Source organism: Castor canadensis, chromosome 7, assembly GCF_047511655.1.
Source record: "Castor canadensis chromosome 7, mCasCan1.hap1v2, whole genome shotgun sequence".
In the NCBI taxonomy this organism is placed as follows: Eukaryota; Metazoa; Chordata; class Mammalia; order Rodentia; family Castoridae; genus Castor; species Castor canadensis.
In genome coordinates, this window is record NC_133392.1 from 128203906 (window position 1) to 128223218 (window position 19313).

The 19313-nt window shown below is 40.6% G+C and overlaps 1 protein-coding gene across 3 annotated transcripts in view; it reads left to right on the forward strand.

Moving 5' to 3' along the window:
- Tesk2 (testis associated actin remodelling kinase 2) overlaps positions 1-19313 on the forward strand; it is a 114305-nt gene that overhangs the window by 93047 nt on the left and 1945 nt on the right. For all 3 annotated transcript variants that reach the window (XM_074080275.1, XM_074080277.1, XM_074080276.1), the window contains 6 exons: positions 7366-7512; positions 17281-17363; positions 17795-17879; positions 18129-18212; positions 18429-18515; positions 19194-19311. In XM_074080275.1, the coding sequence (XP_073936376.1) occupies positions 7366-7512; positions 17281-17363; positions 17795-17879; positions 18129-18212; positions 18429-18515; positions 19194-19311 (604 nt within the window). The remainder of the gene's footprint in view (positions 1-7365; positions 7513-17280; positions 17364-17794; positions 17880-18128; positions 18213-18428; positions 18516-19193; positions 19312-19313) is intronic.

The following is a 19313-nucleotide window of genomic DNA, read 5'->3' on the forward strand; positions in this document are numbered from 1 at the left end:
AAAGCTTACGGAATAAGCTAGAAAGAAATAATGATGTGAGTTATTGTTAGTAGAGAGAATGAGTTGTATACACTATGAACTAAGCACTGTGCTAGACTGACTTTCTTATCTCTTAATTTTTCCTTGATTTTGATCAAACACTTCAATTTTACTTCTGAGATAACTCTCAGATTAACCTCTTTTCCATTCTCACTGCCATTGTTATTCAGGCCTTTGTTGCCTCTCTCCTGGATGATTCCAGTAGCCTCTTTACTGTTCTCCCAACTTCAATTCTTTCCTGGCCTTTCCATACAGTTTTTATACTTCTGTCAGAATGATATTTCTGTATAACATATCTGATTATGTTATTCTCACATGTGAAAAAATGTATTAGTTGATTATACATTATCTCTATTAGGTGTGATGTGGACTAGACTTTGAACTAATGGCAGAGACTGGCCCACTCTCTTCGTATTTTCACCTAGTAGAAAAATACCTAGAGATATATTTTCCTCCACACAACCCTGCTAGTTGAGTGGCAGGAAATGACCTCTGCTATGTGGATGGCAACAGTTATCTACTGGGTAAGTGCTCTAGTTCCAGGCCAGTGGGGTAGATTTTTCAAAAAGGAATAATTTGGACCATTGATATTTTCTTCAGACTGTCTGAATGCCTTTGAACCACTGTTCAGAGGTAAGTTGGGTTTGTTACAGGTATCAGTACTTTGATAATTCAAAGAAGGAAAAAAATTCCTACCATCTTTGTATGGTTTATGATTAGGTGAAGCTATTAGTCTGGCTGACTAAAATCAGCAAGAATTAGGAAGAGAAATCCTGAATGTAATGAACACTACCTCCAGGAGACATAAATATTGCCTAGAGATGCTTCAGAATAGTCTCTATATGGGCAGGTTTATGTATTTGTACCTGAGTTGATACCCACCAGACCCTGTGAGGGATTTGTGGGAAAAATCTATGCTCTTTAGCCTATACCACTGTCTTAGTCCTTTTGGAATACTATAATAAAATACCATAGACTGGGAGGCTTATACATAACACAAAAGTATTTTTCACAGTTCTGAAGACTAGGAAGTCCAAGATCAAGGCACTTGTACATTTAGTGTCTATTGAAGGCCCACTTCTTAGTTCATAGATGGCTGCATTTTCCCTGTATCCTTACACTGTAGAAGGTTCTTTAGAACTCTAGGGGTGCTAACATGCTGTCAGTCTTACCATAAAATACATATAACATAAATTTACCATCCTGATCATTTTACATGTATGGTTCAGTGGTATTGAATACTATATTCAGAGTGTTTTGCAATCGTTACCACCACCCATCTCCATAACTTTTTGTCTTGTGAAACTGAAACTCTATATCCATTAAACAACTTCCCGTTCCTTCTTTCCCTTAGTTCCTAGTAACCACCATTCTACTTTCTGTCTCTGTGATTTTGACTATTCTAAGAACCTCATGCATATGTGGAGTCATGTAATACTTGTTTTTTGTGACTGGCTTATTTCATTTAACATAATGTTTTCAAGGATTTCCTTCCTTTTACTTTTGTTTATTTATGTATACATATTCATATACATATTTTGCTTATCCATTTACCGTTGATTGAGACAAAGTTATTTTCACATTTTAGCTATTATGAGTAATGTCACTTTAAACATGGATATACAAATACCTCTGAGATCTTGCTTTTTAATTTTGGGAGTGTATACCCAGAAGTGGAAATACTGTATCATATGGTAATCCTATTTTAAGTTTTTTGAGGAACTGCCATACAGTTTTCCATAGAGGATCTGTGGGCTTTCTTTCATAAGAGCACTAATCCCATTTGTGAAGATTCCACCCTCATGACCTAAGCACATCCTGAAGTCCCTACCCAATACTGTTATCACATTGGACATTAAGGCTCAACATAGGAATCTGAGGGGACATTAATATTTAGTCCATATTACCAACTCCTAACTACCCGTTAGGATCTAAAAAGGTGCTGTTTCCTCTTTGAAGCCTTTCAAACTCCCAGACCTAGCCTCTTCCATATTTCCAGTGTTTACTTCTGCTGTAGGGTTGTTGCTATCACTTGCTCACCTGTGCACTCCTGCTGAACTTCTTTAAGGTGTAAACCAAGTGTTAGTCATCTTTATATTCACATTCAGTGTCTTAGGCATTGCTCTAAACACTGGGGGATACAGTGCTCATGTATACACACAGATTCTTTTTCTTTTACTTGCCTTTTTTTTAAAAAGAAAAATCACTATTTATTAACTGACCAGATTATGAAAATACCATGGTAGATACCTTAATTCATCTTTCTAATAAGCTTGTTGATCCAGTCTTCCCCATTGCCAGTATCTCCACATTCTACAAAACGGGTTGTCTTTTTCTTCATTCCACCTCATGGAAAAGATAATTTGAGGGGCCACCAGAAGTATTTGCTTCCTTGAAGCATTTTCTAGATATCATGAATCACATGTTCCAGGTAGATGATATCATACTTGCCAAGATACTGAGTTATCCAAGTTTTCTGCAGGGCAATTCACTTCTTATTGATTTTGCCATACCCATGCTTGTAGATTAGTTTATTTACTGATTCCAGGTTTGAGTACCATAATGCAATAATATATGGTTCCACCATCGTAAGAATGTTAATTGAAGCCTTTTTGAGTTCAACAAAGGTGCCAGTGAAGATCTGGAGAAGGCAAAAAACAAAACAAAACAAAAAACCCTGCAATGCCATCATTTTTTTTTAATCCATCAAGGGATCAGTTCATTGATTAGGTCAGAGACCTCAAGATCAAATAAATTCTTAAAAGTCCATCATCTGGCAGCCAAATCCCTAAGACACAAGCTTGTGGGGGACATTTCATATTCAACCAAGAACAGGAAGAATGCTCAATAAATGTAGAAATAAGTAGGACATGGTGGTTGCCACCTATAGTCCCAAACACTCAGGAAGCTGAGTTAGGAGGATAACTTGAGCCTATGAGTTCAAGACCAGACTAGGTAATATAGCGAAATCCTGTCTCAAAAAAACAAAACCAAACAAAGAAAAGGTCTATAGAAATAAAAAGGTTTGTAGAAATAACCTAAAGTGATATTTCTAACTAAAGAATTGAGTGTCCATATAAATGTTCTTACGATGATTATTTTAGGATGCTGGCATTTGATTTCTTGTATTTTAATAAATACTTTAGTTAACATATTTAATTACTGAGTGTCTTCTAGGAAAAGGTGTCTTTAATGAAATAAAATATTAAGCATGAGTGAAATGAAGAAATTATTTTATAATATTTCATTAGACTACGAAAGAAGGCAGGTTTTGGTAAAGGTAATGTTGGTATAGGTAGCAGTCACTGAGAGGTTCTAAAGTACCTATAACATTTGATTGGATGATGTTATAGTTTTATGATCTTAAAGTTTAAAATAACACAAAACAAATGTTAAAGTTTCTCTATGTTATTTAAATATATTGCCAATACTTTAGGTTGTTTCATAGGGCTGCCCAAGGGAGTAGTATGGAAGAAATTGAAAACAAAGCATCTGTTATTCCCAGCTGGGAAAGCTGAATATGCTGGTGCAGTTGCTCTTGCCTTTGCTTTCCCCAGAGGGATTTATTTGTTCAGAGGCTACACAGCTGAGTCTGCAATGGGAATTACTTATGGGGAAGTGACTGTCCCAACTAATAGGTCCATAATGTGTAACAACCTAGAAATCTTCCTTGTTGGCAGATCTCAAACTTCCTTTCTTCCTATAAGCAAAAGTCTTGAGACATTGAGAAGTTGTGGGTTTTGAGGGCCAAGAGGCTTATCAGCAGCCCCACTGGTATATTCACCAAAGGCAGGCAAGAGAAAAGGGTTGTTAAAAAAAACTCTATTCACTTTCCCTCTCTGATCCTGGTTTGTGCTTTTTCAATCTTTCCTGGAAAAGCCAGTCTATTTGTATGATTTCTCATCTTATCTTACCCTTTCTTATGCTCTCCACCTTCTTGCTGGATCTGTAGATTTCTTAGACTTTCAGAGACATTCCTGAACAGACATGTGTTTCTCTGAACCAGAACCAAGAGTCCTGGCCTCACCACACCCTCCAAGGCTTAACATACTGTCTTTTCAGTCTCTTTTGCCTGGCACTCAACTGGAGAGCCTGAGTATTTCCTGAAGACTATTCTTCCATGTCATGTCATATCAAAGAAGTGAACCTGAGTCTCTTCAGACATTTTGAGTGTCAGAGCTAAATAAATTTGCATACATGATTAGATGTCAGTTTTGTTGCCACCACATAGCTCAGAGTTTGCAAGTTTGGCTTCTTTTTAGCAAATGGACACCTCAAATGTGAACCCTGGGCAGATTCAACTAGAGTGAAGAGAAGAAAGTGTTGTGTTAATGCCTTCATTACATATTATTTTGAGATTTCTAAAGATGGATTATTAAACGGGATTAAGCAGATTAACACGTTACCCTTTCAAGAAGTTAGGTATATGTTTAGCCCTTCTCTATGCCTTGCCAAACCTGATCGGTCTCTTAAAGGATCTGATGTGCTGCATGGTGCTGCCCCCAACTGGTTATTTTTGGTGTTTATATTACACATGAGAAAATTTCACATCATATAGTATTTGTTCTTTCTAGGCACTTTCATATATTTTATTAAATTCTCATAATAACTCCATGAGTTATGTGAATCATGATTATGCCTCCTTGATGTGGGCGAACTGAGGGCTAGACAGCCTTGTTAGCTGATTCTTCAGACTTAATTGTTAGTAGAAGGCAGAACTGGGCTAGAATTTGGATCTCTTGCCTCTGTTCCTATTAGGTGCCATATTCCTTTGTAAATTCAGAGTCACCCCCCCAAAAAGTATTAAGAAATTAATGTTGCACTTAGATGAATTTGCCTCCTTTCTCTTCCTTGAAAGGAAGGAGATAATACTTCATGTAAATGGTTTGAGTAAATTCATTTTTGAGTTCTTATTCTGCATGAGACTCTGACTCAGATGCTGTGGTCTCTAAACCCTTTAATGCAATGTAGTTGTTCAGAGCATGGCCTCTGGAGTCAGACTGTATTCTTTTCTCATCTCTGCTACTTCATTGGGTAACCTTGAGCAAGTTGCCTGATCTTTAAATGCCTTCGATAAAATGAGAGTAATGTAGATGTATGCTATGCATATATTCCAAAATTAGAAAAACACTGATATGTGAAACACTTGTGGTTCCAAGCATCTCAGATCAGAGATCTCAAACTGTAGTACACTTACCTTACAGGGTTATTGTATAGATTAAATGAGAATATATATGTATATATGTGTGTATATACCTATATGTATGTATATCTCAGAATAATGCCTGGCAAAATATAAGTACTATATAAACATTAGCTGCAAAATATTAGCCTCTATTATTATTATTATATGTCTATAAATAGACTTATTCACTCTTTGAAAACAATGCAAAACTGGGTATGGTAGTACAAACCTGTAATACTAGAACTCAGGAGGCTGAGACAGGAGGACTGTGAAATCAAGGCTGGCCTGGGCTGCTTTGTGAGATCCTTTCTCAAAACACACACACACACACACACACACACACACACACACACACACACACACACAAAACCACGCCAGAAAACACCATACAGCAGTGCTTCATGGGTACATAGGAATGATGAACAGCAGCCAGATTTCTTGGGAGATTACATCTTCATATAGTTTTTCCATAGCCTTATTGCCTATTCACTCCTTAATTCACTCTGGTCTTACTCTAATTTTAACCATTTTATTGAAACTATTCTAGCCATGGATGTCAGTGACTTCCTACTTGCAAATTCAGTGGATACTTTTAAGCACATCTTACTTGATCTGTAGCATTTGATACTGTTTGTCATTTCCTTTTTGGAATACTTTTCTTCCTTAGCTTCTATGATGACTTCCTTGCTTAGTACTTTGTCTGCATTTTCCTTTAAATTTTACCATTCTTAGAGATTCTAATTTCCCACCTTATTTGTTAGCTCTTGGGAGATTTGACATCAGTGACTGCCTCAGTTCAATGTTGTTACCTCCTAAATATTAGCCTCCTTTTCAGACTTTGTTCCAAAACTTTAAAGGGACTCTTTAAAGGACATCTCCACTGTGATTATCCTATAAGTACCTTAAATTCAACATGCCCCAACTGACTTCACTGTCTTTTTAACGTTGTAATTTCTTTTAAATACTTTCTCCTCTCCCTATATTCTGGAGATTTGAAAAAATTTTTTGATGGTTCTGCAATTTGAACTTAGGGCCTCATGTTTGCTAGGCAGGCACTCTACCACTTGAGCTACTCCACTAGCCAACTCTGATATTTAATAATGACATCCAGGATCCAGGTGCCAGTGGCTCACACCTGTAATCCTAGCTAACTTGGGAGACTGAGATCAGGAGGATCGCAGCTCAAGGCCAGCCTGGCAAATAGTTTATGAAACTCTATCTCCAAAATAGCCAGAGCAAAATGGATTGGAGGTATATCTCATGCTGTAGAGTGCTTTGTGAGTGTGATAACCTGTTCCGTGCCCCGCCCCCCCACCGCTGCAAAAAAAAGTGACATCCAGGAACCAATAGTCTAGGATTATCCTACAGCTTTTCATTGCCCTCATTCCCCAATCCATTCAACCATATTTTTAACTGTACTTCTAAATGCTTTTTGAATCTTGCCCTGTTCCAGTGCCTCCTCTATTACCTTAACTCATATGCCTTTCTCTCACTAGGATTAATGCAATACTCTCCTAACCTTTTTCTCTTTCTCTGTATTCTGAACACTAATCCATCTATCATACCATTGCTAAAATAATCTCCTCTTTAAAAAGTAAATATGACCACATTGCTCCCCTGCTTAAAATGCTTCTTTTGTTCCATAGAAGCAAGATGATAAAGTCCATATTATCTTAACAAAACATATCAGCCTCACTTCTTAACTTATCCATGCACTCTGGCCATATCAAATAAATTAGTTTCCTGAATGCACCATTACCTGTAACTGCATGTACCACTCCCTCTGTGTAGACTGTCCTTTCCTACTATTCCAGGTCATCCTTTCCATCTCCTTTATTTTTCTGACATGTCCAGACTATATAATTTTATCCTCAGAACAACAAAGTGTGGTCATACTTGTTCATAACTATATTTTAGTGTTTACCACTTGATATTGTTTGTCTCTTCCTTATTAGGTTGTAATCTTTTCAAAGGCAGGTAGGTATCCTGTATGCAACAACTGTCAAGTGCTTGGATGCAGAATAAGCCCATGTAGCTTGAATATATCACTTCTATTTTCTAAATATTTACTCTCTAGTGGTTTCACCACCAGCCTAAACATTTCTGATAAATGGTAGTTGGATTTTCCTTCTGTTTTGCAGTATATCAACTCCGGGAACCTGGAACAGTTGCTGGACAGTAACCTGCATTTGCCCTGGACTGTGAGAGTAAAATTAGCCTATGACATAGCAGTGGGCCTAAGCTACCTTCACTTCAAAGGCATTTTCCATCGGGACCTCACATCAAAGGTATGAAGGCTTTATTCTCACAACCCTTTGAGAAGCACTGTCTTCTTTTCCAAGAAAGCTGTGTTAAGAAATCAGTTATTAATGAACCTAGAAATATGGAGAGCTCAATTATAGATTTAACATTTAATCACAGAGTATATAACTCACTATTCATTATAGCTAATCCTTAGAAAATCTACATGTGCTCAGAGCAAGTACCTTTCAGAGTTGAGCCTGGCAACACAAATATCTTGAGAGCCTTCAAGTTTGACTTCAGTCTCTAACTGTGTGTTACAGGAGCGGATGACATAAGAAGGAATAAGAGATTCTTGAATTGTGCAGACCTATCAGTTTTCTCTCCATTGACCTCCAGGAAGTAGCTCTCAGCTAAGAGCAAGAAGAGTTCAGTGATTTTTAGTCACTGAATACAGGTTTTGAGTACTCAATAGGTTATAATGTACTGACCCATTTTCTCTCTGTGATTGAGTTTCTGCCACTCTGCCAGTTCCTCTTTGGCGTCAGCTGGTCTCTGTAGTATTCTCTTGCTGTCCAAAGTACTGTGTGACCAGGTTAGAAAAGAGTTGCTTTCAGAGGAAGTTGGCCATGCTACAAAGCAAGCACCTCAGAGCCAAATAACTCAGGATACTACTATGGCAAAGCTTATAAATAGTATTATTTGATCATTGATGGGGGAACTATAAGGTCATCTAACATATCTAATGTGACTTCTGTCCAAGAGCCAAATTAAAATCTTCTAAGGGGGTATATAGGAATTTTGAACTTGCCCAAGAGTAGCTGTCACTTCATTCCCCACCCTGACATATACATATGTACACACACACACGCACACGCACACGCACACGCACACACACACACACACAAATACTCCTAAACCCCTTCTGACATAGCTAAAGGGGAAGGGAGCCTGTTAAAAGAAGAAATTTACAAAGGGAACAAAAGCAGTGATAGTGTCAGAGCCAATAAGGCCTAAAGCCCTCAGTCCCTGGCTACCTCATATGGAATGGTTCTGATGCTCTAAATAACAGTACTGTTCCTGAGGGATGCTGACTTTTGGTTTATAAACTACTGAACAGAAAATTGCTTTAGGGTGGTAATTGCAGGACCCCCATGTGTGGCAGAGCCATTTGTATTCAGCTGCACTATTCCTGAAGAAGTGTAAGACTGACAAGCAGGAACTGGGAACTAACTGAGGCCCGATTGTGAGGAGCCCTTTATTATCTATATTAGAATCTGTAAGAACTGGACATTGGGTTCTTAGGTCCTGGAATATGGTATCTTATCCTTCATCATCCATTTCTCCAACTCCAGAGTGTTTTAGAAAATCATGATGAAGAAACTGTATGCATTCCAGGCAAGTGGGTGGGGTTGTATCAACTTAGACAGGGCCTTAAGCTAATATTGTCACTTCAGGCATCCAGCCAAAATCAAATCTTTGCTTTCTACTCATAGAGCATCATTTCTTTTAAGGTAGATGAAATGTGTATCAAGTTATCCATTAGTCACACAGATATCTCCCCCATATCTACACGAATGTCTCCTGTGCATGACTCCATGGAAGAAGGAATATTAGAAAAGGAGAGTTTCTGATTTAGAATTACTGAAAGTCTTGTCGAGAAATAATTATAGAACAGTGGACAGCATTTTATAATTGAGTGTTCAGCTACATAGGCTGCAGATTTTCAGAACAGGGGAGATCACTCTAGGCTAGGAGGGCTAGATTTCCTGGAGGAAACTCTGCACTCCCTAAAAGTTTATCCTATTCCTTTCTGTGCTCAGAAAACAATTTTTCATATTGTTCTAGTGTCTTAACACTGTTTAGGACTGTTGGCTCTTTTGGAGCTTGTGGTATTGTATTGTAAAAAATCAATAACCTAGCCAGGGGCTGGTGGCTTATTCCTGTAATCCTACCTACTCAGGAGGCAGAAATCAGGAGGATCAAGGTTCAAAGCCAGTCTGAGCAAAATGGTTCATGAGACCCTATCTTGAAAAAAACCTATCACAAAAAAGTGCTGGTGGAGTGACTCAAGGTGTAGGCCCTGACTACAAACCCCAGTAATGCAAAAAAAAAAAAAAAGAAAAAAAAATCAATAACCTAGCTGGGCATGGTGACGTATACCATGAGGAGTCTGAGGTAGGAGGATCATAGATTCAAGGCCAGTCTGGGTTACATAGAGAGACCCTGTCTCAACAAACAACAACAAAAAAGTGACCTTTCCAGACTATATGGTAAAACAGTCATCCTTTGGTTTTCTTTATAGGGAGTAAGTATTCCCAGTGTCAGTGGGCTTAAGATAAGAAACTAGGAATTTAGGACATAAAAATCTCTGTTTCTAAACTGTGACTCCTTGGGCCTGGACTTTAAAGAGACTTAAAGGTGGTAAGAATAAATGACTTTTGTAAACTCTAGAGGCAGGCTGGGAAGCACTAGAAGGGATCTCAAGTTGAAGGCAAACAAGTGACTCTTATAAACTAGACCATCCAGTTGAAGATGCTGTCTGTACTCATTGCCCTTTTATTACTCCTGAGTTTTTTCTGGTAAAGTTTTGTCTGAAAGTTCCAGCCTCACAGTAACTGTGTTGTAAGGATCAGGAAGAGAGTTGTGTGCTCACACCCAGAACCAGAGCAGCCCCACCAAAATCACCTGTATGGTAGGGGCAATGGCCATAATAATGATAAGCCTCAATGGAGAAATAAGGCTAAAGGGATGGAGTCGAGGGTCTGAGGTTTCCAATTTATCTCATTACCAGCCTTGGGTCTGACTTGGATTTCTTTAAGGACAGTCTCAAGTTTACTTATATATGTTTTTGTAGTGTACACTTCATAGTATTTGGTTGCACTGTTGTGTCTCTCACTATCATATGAGTTTCTTAAGTGCTCCTCTTTTGTAAACAGAGCTTACTGGCTCTGTTTCAGGGAATTGGCTTTGATAGCACCGAGGTCAAAACATCTGCTCAAAGGCTGAGTTTGGATCCTAGATCCAGTTTTGTTCCCTCTCTCTACATGACTTTCGTGCCCTTGAGAACTCAGCGTTTTCTGTCTGTGAGATTCTGTCCTTGACCTTGCAGTAGTGATTAACTCAGGCTTCTCAGACCAGAGCTAACAGGGGGGGACTTAAAGTAATTGGAATGTATTCCAAGTGGATAAACCAAGTTAGAGAGAAGCAGATGCCTTTTCCCAAAAGGAATCCTGGTTTCCCATCAGTGCCTCCAAAAACTAGTATTGCTAGTATTGCCTTTGTAGGATTCGCATGTCCATGGGTACTGCAGTACTGCTCTAGGGCTGGTGGAGTGGCTCAAGTGGTAGGGCGCCTGACTCACAAGCATGAAGCCCTGAATTCAAACCCCAGTGCCACCAAAAAACCCCAAAAATCTGCAGTGAGAGTAAAAAGTCTGTCATATGTAACTATCTGTCTAATTTTGTAATTACTTGTAAGAAAAAGCCTGAAACAGATTTGTGCAGTGGCAGTGCTCTAAGAATTACTTAGAAGGAAATGGGAGATAATGTGGCCTTAAAGATTTTTGCTTCATGAACTCCATGAAGAAGTGGCAATAATCACCCTCAGGCTTTTTTATCTGTAGCTCCAGTAGCAACCAGCATAACTGTTCATGAGCCTTGGCTTTTTGGTGTAGCTGAGAGAACGGTTTGTTTCTGCTTAATTCCATTCCTTCCCAGCATCAAGAAAGAACCACGCACGGGTCTTCTGTGGTTACCATGGGGAATATGAGTATGCATTATGAATTGTACCTTTATCTTTTGGTTGCATTTTTGTTGTTGTTGACTCCATTGAAGCCACCCTGTTGATCCCTCCAGAGTGAAAAGCCTGTCCAGCTACAGTACAGACCACACAACTATGAACAGAAAATGCCAATTTTCGGTGTAAAGAAAGCATGAATTAAGTACAAATGTGTCTTGAGTGTGGTGCTCCATGCCTATAATCCCAGCACTGGGGAGGCAGAGGGCTACATAGGGAGACCTTGTCTCTAAAAAAACTTACCAAATATGAATGTTGGAGGGATGTAGAGGATGGCTATTATTGCACCCTGAGTTATTTTTTATAATGAGTACTGTCAATAGCTTCTGAGAACCATTTATACTGTATTATTAGAGGACACAGAAATGGGTAGAATCCAATATGCACCCTTCATGGGCTCTTAGTCTAGTTGGGGAGATAGATATGTGAGCAGGTCATTCATTACATGAGTTACGGTAAAGGTTGGGGATCACATGGTGTGACTGAGGGAAAGGGATAGGACACATCATGCAGAACAGATCATCTCTGAGAGACTTGAACCATTAGCACTCCTGAGGCATTTAGAGCAGTTCAGTGTTTGATTTCCTGCTGCTGTGAAATGAACCTCTTAGCCTTTTTTTTTTTTTGGTGATACTAGAGTTTGAACTCAGGGCCTCTCAGTTGCTTGGCAGGTGCTTTTACCACTTGAGCCACTCCTCCAGTCCTTTTTTTGTGATGTGTTTTGTCCAGATAGGGTCTGTTTGCCTGGGCTGGCTTGGAACTGCTATTCTCCTGATCTCTGCCTCCTGAACAGCTACGATTATAGGCGTGAGCCACCGGCACCCAGCAGTCTTTCTAGAATCAGTCCTTTCTTGTCCAATCCTAACTGGGTTTATAGAAGAGTTTGTTGGGATAAGACAAAAGAAGTAATTGCACACTAAAAGCCTTTTTTACTGCTGTTACAGAAACAGCTTTGCCTAGAGCTTATACTATAAATAGACTTGGCATTTCTCTCAGTATTGCTCAGGAATTTCTCTAAGGTGTCTACTCTTGGCTCAGTTCTGAAAAATTTGTGTAGATTTCCACAAAATGCTTACATGACCACCTTTAAGTCTTTTGTCAGCTCATTGCCCAATAAGGAGAGTCAGATGCATATTAGCATTTGCATTTAACACATGCTTTTGAGAGCAGCTTAGTTGCTTCAGTCATCTAATCAAACTTTGATTTAATTAACTTCTTTTTGGGGGGTGGTATTTTTTTTAAACTCAGGACTTTGTGCCCTTTTTGCTCTGGTTATTTTGGAGATAGGGTCTCACTTTTTGCCCAGGCTGGCCTGGACCCCATCCTGTTTTATGCTTCAGTCCAGGATGACAGGCACACACCACATGCACAGCTTTTATCTGTTGAGATGGGATCTTGCAAACTTCTTTGCCTGGGCTGACCTGTAATCACGATCTTCCCTGATCTTAGCCTCCTGTGTAACCTGGGGTGACATGCACATACCACCATGCCCAGGTATTGGTTGAGATGGTGTCTTAAAGTATTTGCCCAGGCTGGCCCTGAACTGCAATACTCCCAATCTCAAAGTAGCTAGGATTACAGGTGTGAGCCACTGGCATCCAGCTGATTTAATTAACTTTCACATGCTCTTTTTGTGTGCCTGTGCTGTGTTAGATAGAGATGAATGGGATCATTCCCTGCCCTTTAAGAAGTAAACATGTAAGTCACTCAGCTGTAGTATGCTGTATTAAGATAAAGGGTCAGGTCAAAGAGGAATTGGTGCCAGGCAGCAACAGTGTCTGGGCTGCTTTTGAACCTGACAAGGTTGCCTCTTACCTCAGAGAAGTCTGGCTTCTGATTACTACAGGGGCTACCTCATTCAAAAAATCCTGTTCATCCTCATGGTCTTATTATCTGGGTCCTTTAGACAAATTGAGTTTTACATTTTGTGCTTTGTAGTCAGCCACATAAATCTGTACTGGGGCTATGTCCAGGTTGGATAAGAAATGTAAGCATTACATGCCCTAGGATTAACCAACATTGGAGTTAGGGGCTAAGAGCCCTGCCTACATAGGGAGACTGTTTCAAAAAAATTTTAAGGTGAATTTTATCTCAATAAAGCTGTCATTTTAAAAGAGTTGGTAGTGGTCCTGCACAAACAATGCTGCCTTTTCTGTAGGGTCTGGCCCCTGCTACTTTCATAAGTCTACATTGCTCCTGTCACTGACTTGCTATCTTCAACAGAAAACTTGACTCTCTGGAGAGGCCAAAAATATTAGGTGGGAACTTTGAGAATCAAGAGACTGGGGTCTTTACCACTTATAAGCCTCACTTTTCTCATCTTAAACTTAAAAATCTCAGCTCTGCCCATTTGACAATGTTATTTTGAAGAATCAATAGAATTATGTTTGTAAAAAATGTTTTATAATTCCTGGGGTACCACACAGATAGAAGCAATCTTTCATTTACCCGAGGAATGTTCTAGGCCATCCTCCTCTTAAGATATCTCCAATCCCCTAAAGCTTATAGTCCAGTTGGGTAAGGAACTATAGAAACAGACTCTTTCAGGGCTAAGAACATAGCTCTGTGGTAAAATACTTGCCTAGCATGAATGAGACCTGGGTTTGATCCTGAGTCCCAGAAAAAAAGAGGTGGGGGGGGAAAGAAAGGAGGAAGAAAAATATAGATGCTTTCATTATAATATGGCAAATGCTAAGATGAGGGAAAGAAGAGTACATAGGGTGCTTTGAGGAAAGTAGTTTTACCCCAGCCTATGTGTACAGAGAGGGCTTCTTGGAAGAGATGATGCTTGAGCTGAATCTTGAAAATTAAATTCTATTTAATAAATAAATAAATACACACACACACATATGGAAGTATATAAGGAATAGTATTCCAGATCAGACAAAAGGAATAGTGTACACAAAGGCATAGCCCAAAGCAGACGCCAGTGGCTCATGCTAGCCACTCAATCCTAGCTACTAAGGAGGCAGAGATCAGGAGGATCACAGTTCGAAGCCAGCCCCAGGCAAACAGTTCGGGAGACCCTATCTATCTCAAAAAAAAAAAAAAAAAAAAAAAAAAACCATCACAAAAAAGGGTTGGTGGAGGGCTTAAACTGTAAGAGCACCTGCCGAGCAAGTGTGAGGCCCTGAGTTCAAACTCCAGTGCCACAAAAAAAAAAAAAAAAAAAAAAAGCCATAGCCTATAAACAGTATGGTGTGCTGTGCTATGGGGTTGGATGGCAGGGGATAAAGGTTGACAGAATAATCTGATCAGGCAAAATACTATCTAACTTAGATTTATTTTATAGATGATAGGAAATGAAGGACCACTGTCGACTTTTAAAAAATGATAAGTTTATTAAGATATAATTCACATAAAATAAATTTACCTTAAATTTTTTTGCAAACCAGTAGTAGAGTTTTACTGAAGGGAAAAGGAAAGTACAGTCAGGAGGAAACACCACAAGAAGAGCACTGGGCTCTGGCTAGATGGCACAGAACCCTAAAAACCTTTTTTGAGATAAAGTCTTGTTATGTAGCCCAGGCTGCTCTCAAACTTGCAATCCTCCTGCCTCAAATTTCTGAGTGCTAGGATAAGGTGTGTGGCATTACGCCTGGCCAAATTTTACCTTTTTAAAAGAATACATTTCATTGTATGCACATATGAATAATAAAAAATAAAGTATACATTTCAGTGTTTTTTAGTATATTCAGTTATCACTACTACCTAATTCTAGAACTTTTTCATGATCCCAAAAATAAGCCCCGTACCCTTTGTTGTAGGGCCCTGATCATCCCTGGCTTAGCTATGTCTTAGCTGCTTGTGAAGATGCTACTCTGAAATACCTTTCTACCGGTGGTTTGTAGAAGGTCTCCTTGAATATGAAGATGGGTTAGAAACAGAACAGCTTTGACAAGGGCAGGGCACTGTGGCCATGTTGTGTTCCAAATCTGCTACTCCCAAGCTGACTTTAACAGGGTTGTTTCTGAGAACTATAAAGCAAATAGTAAACAGGACTTTAGACTGAGCATTGAAGATAGGAGCCTGAGTTGTTGGTGAAATATGGGGGGGAAGGGAAAGAAAAAGGTGACAGATCTGAGCTGCCACTGTCTCATAGGCTAGTACCCTGCATTGACTAATAGGCACACTGGCCAAGGGCCCATCTTCTCAGAGAAAGTCAGAGAGCTGAGGTGCTGATCAGCAAGACTGATGGAGGGCTGAAGCCAGGGCAAGCACAAGGACAGTTCTTAGAAGCCAGCCAATGTAGAGTAAATGTGATGAAATCCCAGGCTCCTTTCAACTCAGGGCAGATTAAGTGTGGTTATGTCAAGCCCAGAATAGAGTTAATGTGTACCTGATGTGTAGTAAGCAGGAAGTGACTTGGCAGTGTCTTCGCCACTATATGCCAAAGCTGGTAAGGAAGAGGGAGGGTTGGTTTAGGTCATAGGGCATTGCTGGCCCAGAAATGTTTCTGTGAGCCAAGGATCCCTGCTCTCTGCTGCCTCTGGAGAAGGGGGTGGAGTGAGGTGCCTCCTGAGGAGCCAGAGTAGTGTAGAGCTATTTTGAATGCAGCTATTTGGGAAGAACTGGTTGCTGCTTTATTTATAGGTCATTTGGGTTTGTTTCTCTGGAGATAGCAACATTTGTTGAATTGAATACTGTGAGGATGGCCCAAACCAGAACCTACTCCCGAGGTGTTAATGGTCTCTCTGCTAAGCAATAAAAGAGGAAGTGGCATAGAAAAGCATGTGTGTGCCACGCTACCAGCCCTTTTTTGTGTTGGGTATTTATGAGGTGGAGTCTTGTAAACTATTTGTCCAGGCTGGTTTTGAACTGTGATCCTCCTGAACTCTGCTTCCTAAGTAGGTAGGATTATAGAGATGTGCTGCCTGGCAAGTGTGAGGCCCTGACTTCAAGTTCCAGTACCACCAAAAAAAAAAAAGTATGTGGGTCCTGGGTTTGATCTCAAGCATCACAAAAATGTATGTGTGTTGTTGGGGGATGAATTGAAAAAATACTCCAAATTGAAGAGAGTGGAATAAGCAAAGGTTTGAAGGATTTCTTTAAGCTTGTCTGTGACAAGTTTAGAAAAGATATGCTAAATGGGAACAGGAGTTGGTGGGGAAGGGAAGGCTAATTGCATAGACACAGATCATAACTTTTTTCCTGCAGTACTGGGGCTTGAACTCAGGGCCTACACATTGAGCCACTCCACCAGCCCTTTTGTGTGATGGATTTTTTCGAGATAGGTTCTCAGCAACGATTTGCCTGGGCTGGCTTCAAACCACAATCCTCTAATCTCTGCCTCCTGAGTAGCTAGGATTATAGGCGTGAGCTACCAGCACCCAACTCAGATCTTATTTTTGTGTGTGCTAGAGATTGAACATAAGGCGTCATGTATGCTAAGCACACATTGTACCACTGAGGTATACCACCAGCCAGATCACAGACTTCTTATACCAGGGAGGAGTCTTACAGGCAGTGGTTGTGATCTTACAGGCAGTGAAAATTGTGTGTAGGCTTGGTTATTTGTCTTGTACTTCTGTCACTTGGCAAGGTCAGGCCAGGGACTTGATAGTCTGTCTTCTACTAGATTGTAAGCTTCAAGAAAACAAGAATTTTGGCTGGGGGCATGGCTCAAGTGATAGAGTTACTGTCTAGCAAGCACAAGGCCCTGAGTCCAAACCCTCATACCACAAAAAAAAAAAAAGAAAAGAAAAAAGGTCAAGGGTTTCTGTTTTGTCCACTTTGTTCTGTCACTTAAGACCATGCCTAGAAAGCAAAGATAAATATTTGCATATGTAGCCTGAAATGGAACCTACAGCAGCATAGGACTGAGACCTAGGACTAACTCATCTCACATGACTATCTTAAAGTCTCAGGTCTGACCACTGAAGTCAACCTAAGAAAGTGTTTCACCAAAGAGCAGAGGACAAGATGTTCTGTGGAAGGAAGGGAGGTGTGAGTGGTTAACTCTATGGCTGGTTGAGTCCCACTCCTGAGCCACCTTGTCTTTTCTTTGCAAACCCTAGAACTGCCTGATAAAGAGAGATGAGAATGGTTATTCTGCAGTAGTGGCTGACTTTGGCCTTGCTGAAAAGATCCCTGATGTCAGGTGAGTAGCCCTAATGGACGCTTTTGAAACATAGGAGAGGGTTAAAACTAAGGGAAAAGCTGGCTTCCTCCCCAGAGGCCTAGACTTGCTCACAGTTCAACCTTATTCCCTGAATTTGGCAGTCCTAGTCTGTATCCATCTTTGAGAAGAGGAATTCCAACAGTCAAAAGATCCCAACCCGGGCACTGGTGGCTCACACCTGTAATTCTAGCTACTCAGGAGATCAGGAGGATCGCAGTTCAAAGCCAGCCTAGGCAATTAGTTTGCAAGACTCCATCTCGAAAATACCCATCACAAAAAAGGGCTGGTAGAGTGGCTCAAGGTGTAGGCACCTGAGTTCATACTCCAGAACCTGCAAAAAAAAAAAAAAAATCCCATAGATCCCATGTACCAGGCAGTGGCATGCTTACTTCCCTCATCTTATTTCACAGCATGGGGAGTGAAAAGCTGGCTGTGGTGGGCTCACCCTTCTGGATGGCACCTGAGGTTCTCCGAGATGAGCCCTATAACGAGAAGGTAAGTCTGGAGAATTTCAATGCTTGGTTCTCTTTAGAATCCATTCTTAGCAGAAAGTGCCCAGAATTACCTTTTCTGTTCAGGGTGAGGATATATATCCTTCCTGCCAAAAGTAGGGCTGGCACCTCACAGTTGCCCAGTGAATGACTTGAAGTGCAATACGGGTAATATGGCCCAGATGGGGGTTGTTAAGACATGGGGAGCAGATACCTTACCCCTTTCTCCACTGAGAGGTTTGCTACCCACCAGGCGGACGTGTTTTCTTACGGTATCATCCTCTGCGAGATCATTGCCCGCATCCAGGCTGATCCAGACTATCTTCCCCGCACAGAGGTGAGCAACAGGCATGGGAATCGGTGCTACTGGGATGGGGCTGGTTTGAAGCTATGAACTATTTTGCCCTTGGGGTGGAATTGCAAGAACTCATTCTGTGGTTACTTCTCAAAGGCAGCTCCCAGCCTCCTCTTCTGAGCAGGCCAGGATGGGTAAGGGTATTAATAACATGTCTACCCTTGTCCCCTGTATCCTCCCCACCATACCCATTCACAGAATTTCGGTCTGGACTATGACGCGTTCCAGCACATGGTGGGAGACTGTCCCCCAGACTTTCTGCAGCTCACCTTCAACTGCTGTAATGTGAGTGTCTTTTTCCCCTTGGCTTTGGTCAGGGACTGGCTATTTCATTTTCACCTGGTTAGGACTGTAGGGAGAGGCTACAAATTAGCTTCAAGAGGGCCTCATTTTCCTGGATATGTAACACCAACCACACATCAACCTCCAGGCGTGGCCAGGCTGAGAGAAGAAAAAAATTACTTCATGTTTTCTAATCCTCAGCCTGCAGGGTAGACCCACCCCTCCTTGCCTTGGGTGTCGATGGCATGCTGGTTAGGAACTATTGTTGGACTGTGGTTCCTGCCAGTCTGGAGGCACATGGGAAAGGCTTTTCTTGTTTGGCTTCATTTTATATAGCTGTGGGGTTAGACCTACCATTTCTGACCAAAAGTAGCTAGGCTTTGTTCAGATACCTCCCAAAAAACACATTCGTAGCAGAACTCAAGAACAGACAAAAAACAAAACAAGGAGTATATGCTTTTGGAGGGTTTTGTTCTAAACAAGGGGCTAAGACACACACATAAAGGACACTGACAGGGAAGGGTAATAGACAATACCATCTTCCCTAAACTTAGCCCTGGGAATCACACTCAGTTAAGATCTCTTAGCTACACATCTAATCTTACAAGATGCCAGGCTTAAATTCCATCTTTGGGGTGGGAAACAGAGGGCAGGGCTCATGGCTGATGAGGATACTTACAGATGGATCCCAAACTGCGCCCATCTTTTGTGGAGATTGGGAGGATCCTGGAGGAAATTATGAGCCACCTACAGGAAGAAGAGCTGGAGAGGGATATCACACTGCATCCCACACCTAAGGGT